The following is a 20,655-nucleotide window of genomic DNA, read 5'->3' on the forward strand; positions in this document are numbered from 1 at the left end:
TTGGTCACTTTTTAGGTGATAGAGTGGAATGGAAGTTCATCGAGGCCATCACGAGGAAAATGGGATTTGCAGGTGGCTGGATTGATTTTATTCTGAATTGTATTTCTTTAGTTCCGTTCTCGGAGTCTCTCCCACAAGGAGACTTGGACAAGGTTTGCCAAAGATTTTGGTGATCTTGTAAAGTGGAGGGGGAATGGATTAAATGTCTTCGATGGAGGGGAAAAGGGTGTTAAATCAAAAGCGGCTTTTGATCTACTTCACTTGGGGAAAGCGCAATGACATCTTGCCAAATGCCAACCCAGAAGAACCTTCGTGTTCGGATCGCAGAGCAAACCCATCATGCAGTGCAGAAAATACCTGTTTCACTCTAACATGTCTACTTATTTTCATTTCTTACAAATTTCCATTTAGAAAATGGTTATATGAGCGTCCTGATTCCCTCTGAATGTCATGGACAAATCTCAGCCTTGCATTTCAATAAATAAAACCCCTTGCTGTTTTCTAGCGCTAATTTGTAAAAAAAAAAAAAGACTGAAAGAAAAAATAACAAAACGAAAAACAAAACCATGAAACGCATTATTGAACTAATCCTGCTAATACAACAAAGTTTCAGGAATAAACCTTACAACACGGTCATTTAACAAATTCTACTCGCCAATGGCATTTTCATTTTTTTTTATAATGCCAATAAACATCACATCCCTGGAATCCAAATCCAATGCCATGTTCATTATTGTCAAAGCTCAAAATAACTCACCTCCAGCACATCCATCAATGAGTTTATGATTTATTGATTTCAAGCTTGGAGACCCAGTAGCCGAGTTGATCGGCAACACATGCTAAACCGGTTGAACCATATGAACTGAATTTCTTGACTGCATTTTCTACCCCAAGAAACTCATACACATCATTATCAAATACAGGACTTAGGCTTCTCATGTCCTCTAGACTCAAGTCTTGAAGCTGGCAGTTCTTGGAAACGCATAATGCAACCGATCGTCCGACTATATCGTGAGAAGTTCTAAAAGGAATCCCCTGCGGAGGAAGAAATTACAAAATGGTCATAAATTTTGTTGTTTTTGAGAAAGAACGAGAAGCACAATGGAAAATGGAAAGAAGTAAAAAAGAAAGCACTCATTACATTAATTAAGCAAGCAAATCAAATAAAATCTTAAAACAAAAATGAAAAATCAACAAATACACAATAACTTGCCTTTTTAACTAAATAATCAGCAAGTGTTGTTGCATCAAGATATCCTGCTGGTAAAGCCTTTTGTATTCTTTCATCATTGAAAGTAATATTCTGAGCAAACTCAGCCGACACTTCAAGCATGCCTATAACGATCTTGACGCTATCAAATGCCGGTTCCTTGTCTTCCTATTTTAAAAGAGAAAAAGAATGACTTGGTAATTACTCTAGAGATATAAAGAAAATACATGAAAAGAAGCTCAAATAGATGAGGGCACAAAAAGGCTTTAGTAGTACCCTTACGATAACAAATTAAACAACATAAAACAAACATCAATGTGCAAAGTCAGGTGTCCATGAGTACATGAAACTGATATACCGAAATAACCACAACATCAAGCGCATAAATAGGCTTCTACCTGCAAATCACGATTATAAGCAAGAGGAAGTCCTTTGCACAATGTAAGAAGGGTAACCAAATCTCCAATAACTCTAGCAGACTTTCCTCGAACAAGTTCCATTGGGTCAGGATTTTTCTTTTGAGGCATTATGCTACTTCCGGTGGAAACAGAATCACTAGGTGTGATGAATCCAAACTCCTCTGAAGCCCACAATACCCATTCTTCACCAATTCGAGAAAGATGAACTGCAATGATGGAATTAGCAGAAAGAAACTCTAGGACAAAATCCCGATCCGAAACTGCATCAATACTGTTTAAGAACAGAAAATGCAACTTTGTTAGCACAATCCTATGGAAAGGGAAATAACATTTTATGCTATAAGTCATAAAATGGTCATGTGCGACATTTCAGAAATTGGAATATAAAGACTGTTTCAGTACACATACCTGTTCCTCATGGGAGCAGTGAATCCCAAAGCATTGGAAGTCATAAATCTATCAATCGGTAAGCCAGTACCAGCTAGTGCACATGCACCTAGAGGGCTGAAATTCAACCTAGCTTTACAATCCAATAAACGCCCAGCATCGCGGTCAAGCTACAACCAAAAAGGAATAATTAGTGATTCTAGAGGCAAATTCATAAAAGATAAAAGGTAAGACACCATCATGAAAATATACAGAAATTTGAATTAACCATCAGCAATTTTTTTCTCTCAATCAGCATATATAAGAATCACCTTTTTTGTTTGTTTTAATAAAAAGACGTGGTCTTCCTAGCCATAACCATAATTGATTTGTTAAGAAGTCGATGAGCACATCATATCATGTGGATTCCGACATTCAAAGAATTCAAATATTATGTGACGTGATCATAACCACTAACCATTTATAATCAAAATTTATAGGCTTACTCAGGTTCCTATATTTTCTACATTTGTTTACCCTTTGAGAACCAAGATGCATACCATAAATGTGTTTTGCCTTCAAAAGTAATCTTTTTTTTCTTGTAAATGTTTTAATTAGATAGGCTTCTTTCTAAGTTGAAGAACACGAGAACAAAATTTTACAGTTAACCAATAACCCAACCACTTTATTTTTCAATATATATGTGTGTCCATATGTATGTATGTGTGTGTGTATATAAGGATGTTCAATTTCTTCTAGACTAGTTTATGGATGACGTGATGCAAACCTGCTCCACAAAAGCTAGAAGAAGATGTTGAAGCAAAACAGGTTGTGCCCTCTGTAAATGTGTATATCCAGGAATGATGAGACCTTCATTCTTTAGAGCCAATTTCACCAAAGCAACTTGGAGATTTCGAATGCTAGCAACAATCTTGTTGACGGCATCACGGCACCACAAGCGAAAATCAGTCGAAACTTGGTCATTTCGGCTTCGAGCAGTGTGGAGCTTCTTCGCAGGCTCACCAACCATATCCGTCAATGCAGCTTCAATGTTCATGTGGACATCTTCCCTGTCAGTTCTCCACACAAATTCACCAGCTTCAATGCTTCTCTCTATTTCATCCAGACCTTTCAAAATACTATCCCTTTCACTTAAACCAATCAACCCCTACAAGCACAAAAAAAAGCACAACACGTGCATTCAAATTAGCAAAACACCATTACATAAATGACAAATAATTAAAACTGCGTTTTGCATTCCATTCTCAAAAATACTCTAGAAACAGCAATTTGAAAGAGAGATATGAACCTGCTGAGCAAGCATAGAAGCATGGGCTTTACTTCCCATAATATCATGCTTATACAACTGCTTGTCGAAGGATATAGACTCGGTGAACTTCTCGACGATATCCGTCACACTCTCTTCGAATCTCCCACCCCAGAGCTTGGTCTCCTTGGGCTTAGTGTCGGCTTCGGCTGAGTGGCTCATGGCGCACAACAATGGCTCGAACCTCGACTTTTCTGTGTGCGGCAATGGGAGTATGGGTGTCGTCGGGTTACAGAGGGATTTATTGGAGAGGAAAGTGAATTGGGAGGAAAAAGCTGGGGTTTGTAATGAAGAAGAAAAAAGCAAGGACTCCATTAACCAAAGCCGGAAGATTGACGAATGGAGAATAATTATAGTGCGCCTTGCTTGCTTATACCTTTGGCATCTTTACTTTAGCATCGGCAGAGAGCGTTTTAGGGGTGTTTTCTTTTCTTCCTCGAACCAAACTGTGTGGGTCCTGTCGGGTCTTGATTTTGGGGCAATGGGTCTGTGATGCATATTGAGGCAATGGGTCTTTTAAGGGATTCAAGCCTTTTCCAATATCTGTTATTATGAAGGCTACACTAGCCTTTGAAGAAAACCAAAAACAAGAGCATTCAAATTATGATTATGAAAGAGGTGTCCTTTAAGTTACAATGTAAAATGAAATCTGTATCAAAGATTTTTCCAATTCATTCCTTTAGTGTTTCACATCAAATAATACTGAGAAAAATTATGAATAATATAACATTTATTGGAGAAAAACAATATTAGATTGATTAAAATTTAAGGTAAACTATACCAGTGATCACTTAACTATAGCCACTTCTCATTTCAACCACTATTTTTGAATTCTTGTCAATCAGACCACCCAACTATTTAAATGCATTCAATCAGGCCACTAGCCGTTAACCGTTAACGAAAATGATGTAGTAGTTAATAAAATTGGTATAATTTACATTTAGTCCTTATTACTTACACATTCTATCAAATTGATCATAATTTTAAATTAATTCAATATATTTAATCATCCAATTATATGATAACATGTGTAACGATATCATTAGAGAGATTTTATTAATCTAATTTATATTTAATTGATGGAAGTAAAATAAACTTGTGATTCCTTGGATGATAAGCAACAACCTCAACCACTGCTCCATGAATAATTTTGGGTATAATGCTTACATCAACTAATATTTATCTTATAATAAGCCCATAACAATGAAAATAGAAACAACACTAAAACTACTCGATCTAATTAAATATAAATTATTAGTTTATTTTTTTATATCTATATTCAAATCGGGTCAAGTTTAAGGAAAATTTATTTATTTTACTATTTAAATTATAATAAATAATTATAAATGTATTATTTTAACTATTTTAAAGTATTAATATATTTGAATCGGGGCGAGGCCGGGTTTAAAGTGAGAAATCACCAACCCAACCCCAACCGGTATAGAATACTAGTTTACCTTTTTTTATATATTCAAACCGGATCGAGTTTAAGGTAAAAATATATTATTTTAACCATTTAAAATATAATAAATAATTCTAAGTATATTATTTTATCTATTTTAAAATATTAATTTATTCAAATTAAGTTGGGGCAAGTCGAATATAAATAATATATTTTTAGGGTGGGGCGGGTTGAATATAAACAATATGTTTTTAAAATATTAATTTATTTAAATCAATTCATTTTAGTATTGCTTCTGTTTTCATTATTCTGACCTTCATTATATAATAAGATAAATATTAGTTGATGTAAGTATTATATCATAAATTAGTCTTAGAGCAGTGGTTAAGGTTGTTGCTTACCATCCAAGGAATCCCATGTTTGATTCCCCCTCCCCAAGTATTTTCCTTCCATAAGATGGTGCCACATGTCACCATTTGATTGGAGGAAGAAAATATTTAAATTAAATATAAATTAAATTAACACAAAAGTCCTTTAATGATATCATGACACGTGTCATCAATATAATTGGAGGATTAAATATATTGAATTAATTTAAAATTATGACCAATTTGATAGATTGTGTAAGCAATAATGACTAAATGTAAATTATACCAATTTTATTAACTGTCACGTCAACGCTTCCGTTAATTGTTAACGATTAGTGGCTTGATTGAATGCATTTAAATAATTGGTGGTCTGATTGATAATAATTCAAAAATGGTAGTCGAAATGAAAATAAGCTATAGTTAAGTGATCACTGGTATAATTTACCCTAAAATCTAAACATGAATAATTAAATTTATAAACCATTTTAAATTAAAATTAGATCGATAGAATATATAAATTTTAAGGAGTAAAACTATTACAATATCATATTATATTAAATATATGTTTTTTTATTTTAGTGATAGATTAATTAATTTATACTAATAATTTAAGTAAATAATTACACTTAAAAGATAATATATTTACAATTAAATTAATAATTAAGTAACATGGTGTATATTACACTTTTTTTTAACTAATGGCTACCTAAAGGAACATACTAGAAAGATTGATTTCTGAGAAGGATGAAAAGCTTAGTTTAGATCAACATCTTGTGTTAAACTTGTGCCACAAATCTAAAGGTTGATCAAAGTCGCATTTTTGTCAAAGTATGAGATATTTGCATGTGCACCATTGGTTGGTTCGACCATTACACAAACATCTGTTGAACCTCCTTTACTTTTTGTTTTCCCCGGTGGAGGACTCGGACCAGAAATTGTCCTTATAACCACTTGTTTCAATACAATTCTCCTTATCTTGGGGTTGAGCAAGCCAGGGAATAACTCAGCTTACTTACTTATGTTTTAAATAAATCAATCATTTTATTCTTTTATTATACTATGGGCTTTTAATAATAATATTTTTATAAAAATATTAATAAATATACATTTATAAAGATACGTCATGTCAACCACTTTTCTTTTAAAAAAAATATCTGATAAGATATATATTTATCGACATAAATTCTGGGTGGATAATAAAGAGTCGTTTAGTTGGAAGGTAGCCGATCATAGGGACATTTAATGAAATTCAAAAGCCATAAATTGAGATGAACAAAGGCTCAAAAAGGGTCAAATTATTCGAAAAAACTAAACTTAACCGTGATCTTTAGTTTGCATACATTTATTTGAAAAAGTAGAATTACATTACAAAAATAAAATGACTCAAAAATATTTTTTTTGTGTACTCTCCTCACATGATTTTTAAGATTTGAGTAAGCCTCTGGGTTCTAGGTTCTATATGCCGAGTTCGGTTCTAAATTAAGAGATTCTCGTGCTTGTCTGTTGGTTTAGGAAAGAAAAAGGGTTAATATGTCTTCTTCGTCGAGAAGAGTTAATAGAAAATGGCATAGTCGAGAGGAAAGAAAGATAGATAGGGAATATGATGTAGTTCTTGTGTCATCTGATGGAGGGTGTGTGTCGGGGTCCAAGTCTGATGGTTCTGATTACTCCATTGGATGGTTAGAGCCTCATGGACCTGGATTCCAGAGTGATGATGATTCGGATAACAGTTTCGCAGTATTGGTTCCATGTTACGGCCACAATCAGGATAATGTGGTGGCAGATTCAAAGAACAATATTCTCGGTTCCATTGTCAACCTTCCTGACAATTATTCTGATGGTAAGAACCATTTCTCACCTGTTTTTTAATGTTAAGAATGTTAACTTTCAATTCCATTGTCTTTATTGCTTAGCATGCCGATGACTAGATTGGTTCCAAGGTTCAGATTGGAAGTCTGACATCGTAGCTAGGAATCAACCTGGATTTGAATTATGTAAATTCCATATAGGGTTATTTCCCATTCACGAGCCTTTGAAATATTTGTGATGTGTATTTATGAACAAGGAAAAGGCTAAGATGCAACTCGGCATGTGGCAGTTAATGGGCCAGCTGCTTAACACAAACTTTAGCTCGTGAATTGTGAAATAGAGCATATTCAACGCTGTGAACCTATATGCACTTCTTTTATGTTTCAACTTGTCCACGGATGTTGTTGAATTGCTTTAATTGTTCAAAATATTCCAGGTTGCATTAGGAAAAGTATGTGCAGACTAACAATGTTCTAGGTTTGACTTGTAAAGCATTTCTCGGTGACTTAGATGGTGTAATGGTGACCTGAAAACAAAGAGAAAATTGATTTTTGGTTAGTTGTGAGATTTATGCATTGAGCTGAGAAAAGTTCCATTGAAATTTTTAAAGACATTGAACTGTGAAAATTTTGACATGTAACGTGTTATTCTTTCTTCTGATTGGCATGTTGCTCTCTTAATCTCTCATTCCCTGCAATTGTTGTTTGAGTGTACTTGGGAATAGAGATCTATTATATTATTTTTTGCAATCTTGCATTGAAGATGTTTCACTAGATATTTTTGGGGAGCCATGCATGTGCTTTAAGTTTCCAATCATGGTCGTCTTCCATAAGCTTTACCGAACTTGCCGAAGCTGTATTGTTCTAAATCCTTTTCTCTGTGTTGTTCAATTTGCTGAAAGAAAGAAGTACGTGGAACAATGGCTTTCTTCCCTGCAGACTAACCGATATCATGCACCAATGAAGAATGGCCATCTGCTGGAAGAACGTGGTCTAGTGTTTATAAGTATTGTACAAAGATATTGTAGATAGTGTTAATTCTTTTAAAAAAGAGAAGAAGACGGAGGGTGGACGAATGGCTTGCTTCATTGATTTGTAGTTGCAAATAGAAGAGAATTGCAATGGTCAATTATTGTTCCTTTTCATTTTGATCATAGATTTTTCGATTTCGTCAATTAGATTATTTAACTATTTAAATTAATTTAATATATTTAATCCTCAAATCCTATGACGAAACGTATCGATGATTAATTAGGTCATGACACGTGTCATGTCATAGTTGAAAGATTTTTAATTTAAATATTTTTTTCTCCAAAATACTGAACTTCTTTTTATTTTAAATCCTACATTAATTATATTTCAAAATACATATGAAATATATTTATTTATAAACCAATAATTAAACTTGCTTCAATGATTTTGATGCTGATATATAAATTAAGATTTGGTTCTTTTTACTATTATTTTTGTTTTCATTATAGTACAAGATAAATAACATCTGTCGTAGGACTTGAACCAAATATAATTGTTGGTGGTGTGGTAGACTTTGAACGGATTTCAGCATGTGTTGTTTGAAACCCTAAAAGAGAGGGCAGTGGGAGGACATCTTATAATAGGAAACCCCAAACTTAGCAAAATTCAACTCCACTTTGAAGACGGTGCCACTTGGACATGTTGTTGCTACTTTTGCAGCTTTGTCGACACATAACACGGCCCCCTTTGCTGCTGAACTTGTCACTTTCTTCTATGGCCATCATCATCGTCACCTTTTTCCATGGGATCTAAACACACCCGCAAATCAAAAGGATGTTGCAGAGAGCTGCGAGCAATGCGTATTCATGGTGGTGGGCTAGCCACACTTGGACAAAACAGTCTAAATGGCTCGAACAAAATCTTCAGGGTAAGCATTTCATTGCCTGGTTGCTTGGTTTTCCTTTCATTTTAGTTCGTTTATGTTGCTCGTACTCTTCATTTTTCTTCGGTGTATGAAAAAAATCGAATACACCTGTTTTAAAGTGACAACATTGATACATGATTATTGCAGATACGGAGGAGAAGGTCTCTGATATGATGGAAATCATTAATTACGAAGGAGAGTCCTTTACGAAGAGGGTAGAGATGTATTACAGCAAGAGATCAGATCTTATAAACCTCATCGAAGAGATTTTCCGGTCGCATCGGTCGTTAGCCGGAAGATTCGATCACTTATCCAAGGAACTGCAAAGTGCCAATAGCACCATTGCCTCCGTGTTCCCTGATCGAGTTCCATATGAGACGTATGACGACGATGATGATAATTTTGATTTTCATCACGACAAACCAGCCATTCCCAAAGCTATATCTCTAAAGAAAGAGTTCAGGAACCAGGCTATGTTCACGCCTAAGAAATCGGTCGGGTTTCGAGCTATGGGACTGAACAAAGACGAGGCATTGAAGGAAATAGATAAGCTTCAGAAGGAGATGTTAGCACTTCAAACTGAAAAGGAGTTCATGAAGAGCTCATACGAGTATGGATACAAAAAGTTCAATGAAATCGAAAACCAGATACTCGAAAAGCAGAAGAGAGTATGCGATTTACAGTACGAGTTCGAAATCGGGTCTGTTATCGATGATAATGAAGGTCTAACTCTAATGGTGAATCAAGCTCTTAAATCATGCCAAGAGTCGTTGGATAAGTTGAAAGAAAAACACGAGCAGTCGACCAAGGAGGTAAGAGCAGAATCCAGAAGGATTAGACATGTAATTAGTAAGTTTAAGTCCCTACAGATGGATCAGCAAGGGAAGCCGAAGCGCGTAAGTTCGATCACGGAGCTCGATAACATGGACTACAATATCGACAATGAAGCTAAAAACAGTGAAGATACGGAAGCATCGGAGCAGCAAGAGAAGCCAAAGCGCATACCTTCAACTACAGAGCTCGATAATATAGTCCACCATGCTGACAAGAGAGACGATATGGAAGCATCAACGAAGGAGCTTGATAACATGGTCTACGAGATCAACAATGAAGAAAACAAGAGCCTGGATATCCAAGCATTGCAAAAGGAGATCAAAGAGAAGCTTCAATTAGGCTCAAATGTATCTCTTACAATGAAACAGCTTGTTAAGAAAATTGAAAACCTTGTGAAAAGAGTTATACGTCTGGAAACTGCAGTCTTATCTGAAAAAGCTCAGATAAAGAGATTGGAATACGAAACGGATGAGATTCAGGAACAAGTTAGGAGCCTGGAAGAAGACAAAGCAGCACTGATCGAAGGTTCGGTTGCCACGAACATGAGGATTAACGAGTTGGAAGTAGAGCTAAGTAGAGTAAAAGATCACGCAAAAACTGTTGTAGAACAAAATAACAGCCTCGAAGCTAATTTCATTGAAGCAATTTGTAATGTTAATCATTTAACATTGAAGTTACACGAGGTTGAAGCCACTGGATTCTCCTCCGAAGGTGTAATATTTGGACCCGATGCCAAAGCCTATGAGGGAACTGAAGAACTCGAGCTCGTTCATTCATCATTAAAAGACATAGGAATTGGATTGAAAAGGAAGGACAAAGATGTTTCAGCTGACGGAGAAAACATTGTTGATTCTGATTCAAGCTACAAGCTTGATGGTGATCCCGAAAAGGGTCCGGAACCAGTGGGAGAAAACAAAACTGATCAGAAATCTTTGTCCGTTGATTCTGATTCAATCTACAAGCTTGATGGTGATTCCGAAAAGGGTCTAGAACCAGTGGCAGAAAACAAAGCTGATAAGAAATATTCGTCTGTTGCTTCTGATTCAAGCTTCAAGCTTCAAGCTTCAAGCTTGATGGTGATTCCGAAAAGGATCTGGAAACGGTGACAGAAAACAAAGCTGATAAGAAACATTTGTCCGTTGATTCTGATTCAAGCTATAAGCTTGATGTTCATTCCGAAAAGGGTCCAGAACCAGTGGGAGAAAAACAAAGCTGATATGGAACATTTGTCTGTTGCTTCTGATTCAAGCTACAAGGATTCTGAAAAGGTTCCGGAACAGGTGGGAGAAAACAAGGCTTATAAGAAATATTTGTCCGGTGCTTCTGATTCAAGCTAGAAGCCTAACGGTGATACCGAAAAGAGTCCGAAACCGATGGGAGAAATTCATTCTGATTCAAGCTACAAGCTTGACATTGATTCCGAACAGGGTCCAGAAACGGTGGGAGAAAACAAAGCTGATAAGAAACATTTGTCCGTTGCTTCTGATTCAAGCCACAAGCTTGATGTTGATTCAGGAAAGGGTCCGGAACCGGTGGGAGAAAACAAAGATGATAAGAAATCTTTGTCCGAGACAGCAAGCAGCATCCCCAATGCAGAGGTCGACCAGCCCGAAACCGATGAAGAAGAGGAACTTAACTGGAGGCAACTATACTTGAGTAGACTGGATGATCGAGAAAAGATTTTACTAGACGAGTACTCACATGTTCTTAAGAATTATAGGAAGGTGAAAAAGAAGCTTAATGAAGTAGATAAGAAAAACCGCGACGCTTTCTTTCACTTGGCATCGCAGATAAAGGAACTGAAGAATGAGGTGGCCTTAAGAGATCAAGTGATTCAATCATTCCGTCAAAAATTTATTTCATTAGTAGAAAATAAGGATAAGAACTTGGTAGAAGACGAAGCAATTCGACGAAGTACAAGCCAGGAATCCGGCTTAACCGAAGCCATTCAGCCATCGCCAATAGATGAGGAGAAAGCCGGACAAACTACACGGGGAGGATTCAAAGAATCTGCAGAGAATATGGGAGTACATGTTATGCAGGTAAAACCCGAAAGTCGACCCCATGATGTTTTAACTGTAGAAGATGAAATACGATCGGGTATCGATGACTTGCTGGAGGAAAATCTTGAGTTCTGGTTGAGGTTCAGCACATCAGTTCATCAGATAAAGAAGTATCAAACTTCAGTAAAGGACTTGAAAGCGGAGTTATCAAAATTGAGAAAGAATGAAGGTGGTGGCAAGCAGCAATCAATGAAATCAGCAGCACGCCCCATTTATTATCACATGAGAGAGATAAAAACTGAATTAACATTGTGGTTGGAGAACAATGAGGTGTTGAAAGACTAAGTTCAAGATCGACATTCAACGTTGTGCAACTTCCAAGACGAGATAACAAGGGTGACCAATGCAAGCGACCACAGTGGAGAAACTGGGATCAGTGTATAAGAGGCTGCCAAGTTTCAAGGCGAGGTTCTCAACATGAAACAGGAAATCAAAAGGGTTAGCGAACAGCTGATATTGGGCTTCACTCATGCCCGACACTCAAGGAGGAAATCGAGAGAATCATGGCGGATTTGGACAAAGAACTTTGGTCGTCGCCGTCGATGAATTCACTATCCCATTCAAGATCATGGCGGCCCCGAATTCCTCTGCAATCTTTCTTGTTTGGACTCAAATTCAGGAGCAAGAAGAAAAAGAAAACATTGATGAAACAGCCCAGTTACATAATAGAACGTAAAAAACCCTCAGAATACTCTTGTTCTCTTGCAGCTCCATTGGTTATTTTCTTGGACGCCATTGTGGAAGATTTCATCTTATTTCCTCATTTCAATTCTAATAGGTTCAATACTTTCCATTTTGGATTTCATCATCTCATTCTTTCTTTCTCTATCCATGAATTCAGAAACAAGAATCCAGATGTTGGAAAAGATTCGTCTTGAATCCCATTCATGAATGACCCAGAAGAGAACAAATTTATTCTTGTGAAAAAGGTAAATAAATAATCAAGCGTTGAATGCAAATTTCTTTCTTTTTCAAGAGATTCATTTTCCAGATAAAGATCTACAGTATATATTCCAAAAATAGCAGGATAAAAATCTAAAATTGACAGATATTTTACTATAAACAAACAAGATGTCATCTCTCACCATGTAGCTTGGTCAGTTTCTGCTGTGCTCAAAACCTCCAGATTCTTGGTGCGGATCATTTAAAGGGCTGGCAGCTTTAGCCGCTGTCTCAATAATGTTCTGATCCCCGCATTGCTCTTCAGCTGTAGGTTGACTCGCACTTTCTATAACCAATGAACAATCAGTCTTACTATCATTGGCATTTTCACACTCTTCAACGAGGTTTGCTTTGGCATATACTTGATCACCTTTAACCATTATTTTCTTATTCGAAAGTCCTGTAACAGCCTCAAGATTCAACTCGGATTTCAGATTTGGCTTGACTTCTCTATGATCTTTAACTCCCTCACCTTGTCCATTTTTTGAAACACATGCTCTATTTTCCCACACCTGCTCTTTAGGCGAACTTTCTGACACGGAAATCTCTATTGCTGCCTCCAGCTCTTCCTTCAGAGGACCTTCAATGGTTGGACCAGATGTAACAGCATTTAATTGCTGAATTGGTGCATTTAATGGTGAGGAAGAAACAGATGAAGTATGCTCAACTCTTTGTGTTGCAAGTTTTACTGAACCAGGATGCGAGGTAGATGTAACAGGAGAGGAGTGTGGTTCAGCTGTTAAACCAGTACAAACATATTGGGAAGAGGTTCCACTTGGAATGAGAGGTTTAATTGAAGAGCCACCTGAAGTCATAATATGAATAGCATTTTTGGACTGAGCAGCCTTCAGCAGCGATGCAGCAGCCTTTGGGCTACCAATGCGGGCCCCAGCAGCAACTGCAGTGGCATCTAGGATCAAACCTGTGGTGGAAAAAGGTTTTGCCGGGACTCTCTTCAAGGTAACCCGAGACTTTACAGTAGAACCAGATGATGAGGATTGTGTAGTCATGAGACCTTGTTGAGACTGATTTGGGACTTGGACTGAAGCAACAGGATCTTGCTGGGATGGACTTTGGGTGGGCACAGAAGTATTCGGGCCATATTGAGGCCGATTATGGGATGAGACAGAAGTTTGAGACTGATTTTGGGTTTCAACAGAACCAAGGAGGCCATGTTGGAACTGGTTTTCGGTTCGAACTGAAGCTTGGCCGCTAGCAGTTGGAGGCGCAGAGCAGGATGCAGTCTTCAAACCTGGTCCAGTAGCCAAGAAGTCAGTCTATTAGAAAGAAAATAAGAGATCTCACATTTTCAAAAAAGGAAGCCAGTGGTAGAAAAGAAGGTTCCCACCAACTTTATCACTTCATAAGTTTGGCTCACTTACTAAAAAGAATGTTGCCGCATCAAACACTTCAAAGAACTTAAAAATAATACTAGATGAAGAAAATTACCAGGGTTATTTGAACAAGCACCTGTTAAATTTTTATCTGGCATAGGAAGGGCTAAGGACAAAGCATTACGAGTTGCCAACTGTGCCTCAGAAATCACTGAGTTTCCTTCCACATTTAAGTTGCCCAATCGCTTCTTAATAACACTCCACCTCTGCAAATATTAGAACAAACTTGCCACGGTTAGCTTGTGGAAAAGCAGACAAAAAACCATTCTGGTGGGGAGCCTTAATCTGCACGACCAACTTATAGCCATCTTATAAGATTCACAGAACTGATCAATTTTTTTTATTTTTCTTAAAAAGATACAGAATTGAGAAAATTCCGTTGCCGGGATTTGAACCCGGGAAAAGCTGGGCAAACCCAGACATCATGACCAGATTAGATTAACAACGGATTGTTGTTCTAAAGTAGCAACTAGATGATATTCATCAAAGAAGTTGATTATTTGAGATATAGAAACAGAAACACCAAAAATATATTTGTGCTGTCATTTTCACCATGTCCAGAATATGTTTTTAGTAACAAAATATACAGGTCGTTCACCATCCAGGGTAGGGGTGTAAACAAGCCGAGTCGAGCTCGACTCGAACTCGAAAACTTTCAAAGCCAGCTCGACTCAACTCGAAAACTCGCAAGCTTAAAATTATCAAGCTCGACTCGAACTCGAAATGTAATATTGAAACTCGACTCGAACTCGAAAAGGCTCGAACTAAAAAAAAAATTAAGAGCTCGATTAAAGCTGAGCTCGATTGAAGCTCGATTAAAGCTCGATTCTGAGCTCGATTGAAGCTCGATTCTGAGCTCGATTCAAGCTCGATTCTGAGCTCGTTTCAAGCTCGATTCTGAGCTCGACATTGCTCCAAGCACAAAGTTGCTTAAACTAATACTCCCCCATCTTCCTTTATATAAGTTACCAACCCCGAGCTGCTTGTTTGCTACTGATGTGGGATTGCATAACGTTCCTCCACTTTATTTCTTCCTCCACTTTTCTCCATTTTTCTTCTCGGCGTAGATCTTAATCCAGTCAACTTCATCTTTAACAGGTAATCCCAATATATCTTCCAGTATCAAATCCGGCTTTGTAAGCCGATCATCGCTTTCCAAAACCGACTTACCCTTACACTTTTCCACGTCAAAGCAAGTTAATTTTGCCTTCAGCACAGGTTTCAGGAACTTCATGTATAACTGGAACTTCAAAATTATCATGAACAACCAGAGGAGATACCAAAACTTGAAATGGGCAATTCTGTTGAATTTTCATGAGATTTTATTTTATGATATTCATTCATTGAGCTATGATTTAGGGACACTGATTCAACCTTACCATTTGAAATTTTCTTTAGAACAACTTCTTTACAATCTGCAATCTGTTTCACCTTTTCATCCAACAATCTGATCTGTTCCAAGTAAGAATTGAATTCACCAGCTGCTGAATTTACAGAGCTTCCCCTCGGACCCAAGCCCTAAGCGCGAACTACCGTATCAGAATTTCCGGCATCCGTGCTCGAACACAAATCCTGCACCGGTGCTGGATTGTTTTCTCCATCATTATTAGTACCATTCTTTGAAGAGAAATCTACTGGTAGACTTGCAGGCAAAGAAGTGAGTCGTCTAACAGTAGATTTAATACCCTTTTCTCCATTGAATGCATCATTGCTTTCTGCAAGTGGATTCGAAGTAAACTATTTTCCGAAATCATTCAAATCATCACAGTCACACCCCAAGCTTAGAAGCGTATACCTATAAGCCTGAAGTTGGAAGGAAGAGAACTCCATTTCTTTCTGATATATAAGTTCTTCGAGAATTGCTAGAGATTCCTCAGCATGACCAATCTTTTCTTCAGCCAATCTCTTGTATTGAATTGCTTCCATCTTCATTGGCGCCTTCTCGCTTTGCAGCCGCAGGATCATCGAGCTCAGAATATAGCTTCTGAAGAAGTTGCCGTTGAGAGAGAAGCGTTTCCTTTAGAACTGTAACATCCGTTTCTTGTATTGGCAAAGTTGTAGAGCTTCCAGCCATGGCGGATTAGTACAACTCAGACACAATTGTTTTTTTCTCCCAAATATTAAGCGGCCAGGAAATTATGATTGCTCCTTCACATATTATTCTGAAGGGCATGGAAAATACTCGGGAATAATCAAACACAAAACAATATAGTATTTATTTTTCTTAGGAAAACATTTATGTCCATAAAACACCATAATCAAGAACTTCACTGTGTCAAATTTATAAATATTACCATATTTAGTAATTTTTGTTGAATTATTTAAATTGTCTCGTGAAACGTTTTTTATAGTGTCACGCTTATAAAAGGGTTGTGAATTAATAATACTATTATCATTAATTTATTGAGTGGTCATTAGTTATAAAATGGAGTATTGTTATATTTAAAAGTTTTGGGTTCAAACAGTTATATAAGTCTTTTTGTTAACTATTTCCTTCTTTCTTTCAGCTATTCCAGAAAATAATAAAATTAGAAATGAAATTTGAGCCAATGTGTCAGACACGACTCACGAGTACTCAAGAAAAATAAAAAGTCGAAGCAACATAGATTCAACTATCATGTTGATCTCGACAAAAAAGTAAGAATATGGACACACGTAGGTTTCAACAAAGTACCAACTGCCAATCAAGCAGGCAAACACCAATTATCACAATTCCCATCACCCAAAATCCAATAAGGAAATATGATTAGTCAAAATAGTCAACCAGAAAAACAGCTGAAATGTTCATTCTTCAATTTGAGAGTTTAGGGTTTATGGTTTAAGGTTTATAGTTTATGCTTTAGGGTTTATAGTTGAGGGTTTATGGATTAGGGTTTAGGGTTTTATTTTTCTTTTAGTAATATACAATGTAACAATTGAACTTGGGCTGGTTAATTTAAAAAATTAAAATTTGAGGTAGTTGTATTATAGAATTTTTAATATATTTTTAAAATTTTATAATTATAAATAGTGTATTTTTAATATATTTTTAATAATGTAATTTTAAAAAATCTAAAATTATAATATTACATTTTTTCGAGCTGCTCACGAGCTTTTCGAGTTGAATATCGAGTAGCTCGTTAAGAACTCGAGTCCAGTCCAATCGATCCGAGTATTTATCGAGCCTTGATCGAGTCGATCTCGAGTAGCTCGCGATCTGTCTCGTCTCATTTACAGCCCTAATCCAAGGGCAAGAGCTATTCCATGATATTCTAAATTCAAAGGTTTCAAAACATCCCCTAGAACCGTTTATCTTTGGCCCAGATCTAGAGCTACCCTCAATGGTTAGTGTAGCCATAAATCTATATTTGTATTCAATGAAATCTTTTGACTTTGTATATCATTCAATTGTAAATGAATGATCTTATCATAGTGACACTGATAAAATTTCAAATAGAAAAACATATAATGGCAAGAAAAACAAACTTCTAACACAATAAATAAACACAAATTCTAATTTAGAATTTAGAATCATAATTTTACTAGTTCCAAAATAAGTCATCAAGATCTAATATTAGAAATTTAGAATCATAATTTTTTTAGCAAATATTAAACAGAGGAAAATCTCCAATTAGCCCACAAATTCTAATTTTACATAAGTTTTCATTGAAACGACATACATATAAATGGTTCTACATATCATTATTATTCCAAGAACCAATACACATGTTTTTCTTAGATCAACAAAAAATTGATCGAGAGGAGAAAGCGTCATAAGAAATTTAAGAGGATAAAAATATGTATATATATTATTTAAGAGGATAAAAATATGTATATATATTGTTCTATATATCATTAATACTCCAAGAACCAACACCGCCACACAAGCATTCACAAATAATATAAGGTGATCTGAAAGCATTATACCAAACCTAAGAGAGCAGAAAATAAGAGCAATTACGTTTTTTTCTATCACATAATCAATACATACTAATGAAATCAACCAAATACAACTTTCACATCCTAAGCAAATCCAATATAGCATGGAAAGACAGAAGTGTTAGATGAATCTACTACTTTCACATTTACTAGACATTTTAATTTAAGTTTATTAATTCCCAGCTCCACAAAGCAACACATATATACCCAGGCTTTGCTATACTAATTTTACAAACAATGAATTGAATTTCAGCTGTACAGAAAAGGAATGGTGCATTTGAGTCTATATATTGCATAAATAGCAGGATTGATATGATATTGAAGGAAACAGATAAATAAAAATGACAGAGCTGGTGCAAACCTGAGCCAGCTGGTTAGCACTCCTATCTCCCTTGAAGTCTCTTCGTAAGATATTTGCCCAATTCCCAGTACCACATTTCTGCACAGCAGCAATAAGCTCCAAATCCTCTTCTTCTGACCAAGGTTTTCTTTTCCTGCGATTTGGCAGGTTTGCACCAGCTGGTCCATTTCCTTCCAATGTTTCAGTCGATGGCACTGCAGGCAGAATCTTTTTTTGAACAGAAACTGGAACAGTAATGTTCATCCCTAGCTTTGAGCAAGTGGGCTGCAAATTTTCTGAAGACACTCTAGATGACCTCACATTAGGTATATTTATTGTTAATGGAGCATTTACCATCGAGCTTTTTGCACCGCTCGAGTCATTTGGCAAACCAGAAGCAATCAGTACCTGACAAGAATAAAAATCTGAATTAACTCAATTGGAAAAGAAATGGGCAACAAGATAAATGAGTTTGGAAACTTGAAGAGAAGGTAGTCAGACAACCAATATTGTCATTGGTTAGATTTCCACAAGGCTATAGTTATCCATTTCATTGAGATTGCAAGTTACTCATTGACCAGATAAGGTCAAAAACTATCTTCTACCAATAATGCTTCATAGACAGACTTGCATACATTTTAATATATCAACAATTAGAGTCAGAACATAACTATGTAGACCAGAGATACTAACAACCACATATAATTTTATGGCAATCACATATAATTTTCTTACCTTCACACATGCTGCAGCCTCTGCTGAAGTTTCACTACTAACAGAAGGGTAAGGTTCCAATTCATATTCTAAGTCACTATCATCGTCCTGGAAAAAAAAAGTTATATGACCAGACTAGAGCTATAAAAAAATACCAAGAACACTTGACTTTCAAGTTTCAAACAAAAAGACTCATTTATAAATTAACAACCACCACTTTAACCCTTTGACCAGTGACCAAACATGATTAAAATTTCCCAATTTCAAAGTCAAACCAAGACTGTAGCAGATTAGCAGGCTAGAAGTTAGAAAGTAGAATATCTGGAAGCGCATACACCCTTAATTAAGGAAAAATATTCTAATGGACAGGAAAATTTCACATCGTATTGGAACACCATATTAATTTCAAGGATGTGTTTACTTTTAACAGAAATTCCCAAAATAAATTTCATCACACATCAAATAGGGAAGTAGCTAAAGAATTTCAAATCTTTTAGATTAAACATAGATACATGCCATAAAAAAACAAAAAAAAAAAAGAAAACTGACCAAGGGTTCAGCCTCATCCTCCAATTTTTCAAGCAAATTGTCCCGGTAGGCTAAATGGCGCCATAACATCTGGTATTCCCTCGCATTAGAAATGCCAGTAGAAGTCTTATTGACTAAAGCATTCCAGTCCAACTTTGCATCAGGGAATTGCGCCACTTCTTGCAACAGTGCCAAAACAGTAGTTGCTGGATACCTGCCCATACCAATAAAAAGAAACATGTATAGTTGGCAATTAAAAAAGAAGCCCAAGATGGAAAATAATGAACTTAAGATGAAATTAACCTTTGTAAAAGAGTAGAGATATCTTCCTCACTGATTGAACCCTTCTTCTGTTTCTTGGTATTGATATTTTCAATCATAGTTGTTGGTCGATGGAAAATTGCATGGTAATGAAATTAGGGGTTTTGGAATCGGTGAAACCCTAGGAAGGGTTTAAGATAAACACAAGGAAACGAAAAGCGCCTAAAACCCTTTGAATGGAGAGAGAGAGAGAGAGAGAGAGAGAGAGAGAGAGGTGAAGGAAAGGAGAAGCGTGTGGAGAAGTGATTGAAGGGAGGGGGTGGACCGTTGAAGAGCGTGGATAGAACGCGCCTAACAATGTTCTTGTGGAGAAAGAAACGGAAATCTCTTCGGAATATGGATCTTTGTTCTCTAATTCTCTCAATCTTATTTATGTTTGAATTTATCTTTCAAGCTTAGTTTGAATTTATCTTTCAGGCTTAATTTAAATTAATATTCAAAACCTCTAATTTAAATAAGCACGAACCAAAAACAGAAAGCGGTGAGGCGAGAGGTGATTGGGATTTGGGTATAATACCATTAATGCCCTTCCTGATTTATATATTAGACCTGCCAAGTACCTCTATTATGAATATTAGTTCAAGTTAGTCCATCCACTGCTCAATTGAACAATTTAGTCGGTAAGGAATAAAAGCCAAATTCAACATAATTAACGTTCTCCGTTTATAAAAGCTTTAGTGATTGTTTTGTCTTGAAACAAATTTAAATAAATAATATTAATTTTACTTTAATTATATTAATTATTTGGTTTTTTTATTTAGTTTTGCTGCGAAACTATGACCATCCCAAATAACCTACAAACAG

General features: G+C 36.1%; 2 protein-coding genes and 1 pseudogene across 2 annotated transcripts; 1 reads left to right on the top strand and 2 right to left on the bottom strand.

The window, feature by feature from the left end:
* Positions 1-663: 663 nt before the first annotated feature.
* LOC120195243 (argininosuccinate lyase, chloroplastic-like) lies at positions 664-3,727 on the bottom strand. Its single transcript, XM_039197316.1, has 6 exons — positions 3,305-3,727; positions 2,783-3,163; positions 2,038-2,186; positions 1,609-1,900; positions 1,214-1,378; positions 664-1,035 (listed from the first exon to the last, which is right to left on the bottom strand). The coding sequence occupies exons 1-6, from the start codon at positions 3,635-3,637 to the stop codon at positions 781-783; spliced, it is 1,575 nt and encodes a 524-aa protein (XP_039053247.1). The 5' UTR covers positions 3,638-3,727; the 3' UTR covers positions 664-780.
* Positions 3,728-8,706: 4,979 nt separating this feature from the next.
* Positions 8,707-12,572, top strand: LOC120195218 (annotated as a pseudogene).
* Positions 12,573-12,714: 142 nt separating this feature from the next.
* On the bottom strand, positions 12,715-20,203 carry LOC120195190. The gene is made up of 7 exons (XM_039197274.1): positions 19,834-20,203; positions 19,552-19,744; positions 19,024-19,110; positions 18,310-18,696; positions 14,086-14,236; positions 13,442-13,888; positions 12,715-13,324 (listed from the first exon to the last, which is right to left on the bottom strand). The coding sequence occupies exons 1-7, from the start codon at positions 19,908-19,910 to the stop codon at positions 12,792-12,794; spliced, it is 1,875 nt and encodes a 624-aa protein (XP_039053205.1). The 5' UTR covers positions 19,911-20,203; the 3' UTR covers positions 12,715-12,791.
* Positions 20,204-20,655: the final 452 nt, after the last annotated feature.

This window comes from Hibiscus syriacus, unplaced genomic scaffold, assembly GCF_006381635.1.
Source record: "Hibiscus syriacus cultivar Baekdansim isolate YM2019G1 unplaced genomic scaffold, ASM638163v2 tig00117010_pilon, whole genome shotgun sequence".
In the NCBI taxonomy this organism is placed as follows: domain Eukaryota; kingdom Viridiplantae; phylum Streptophyta; class Magnoliopsida; order Malvales; family Malvaceae; genus Hibiscus; species Hibiscus syriacus.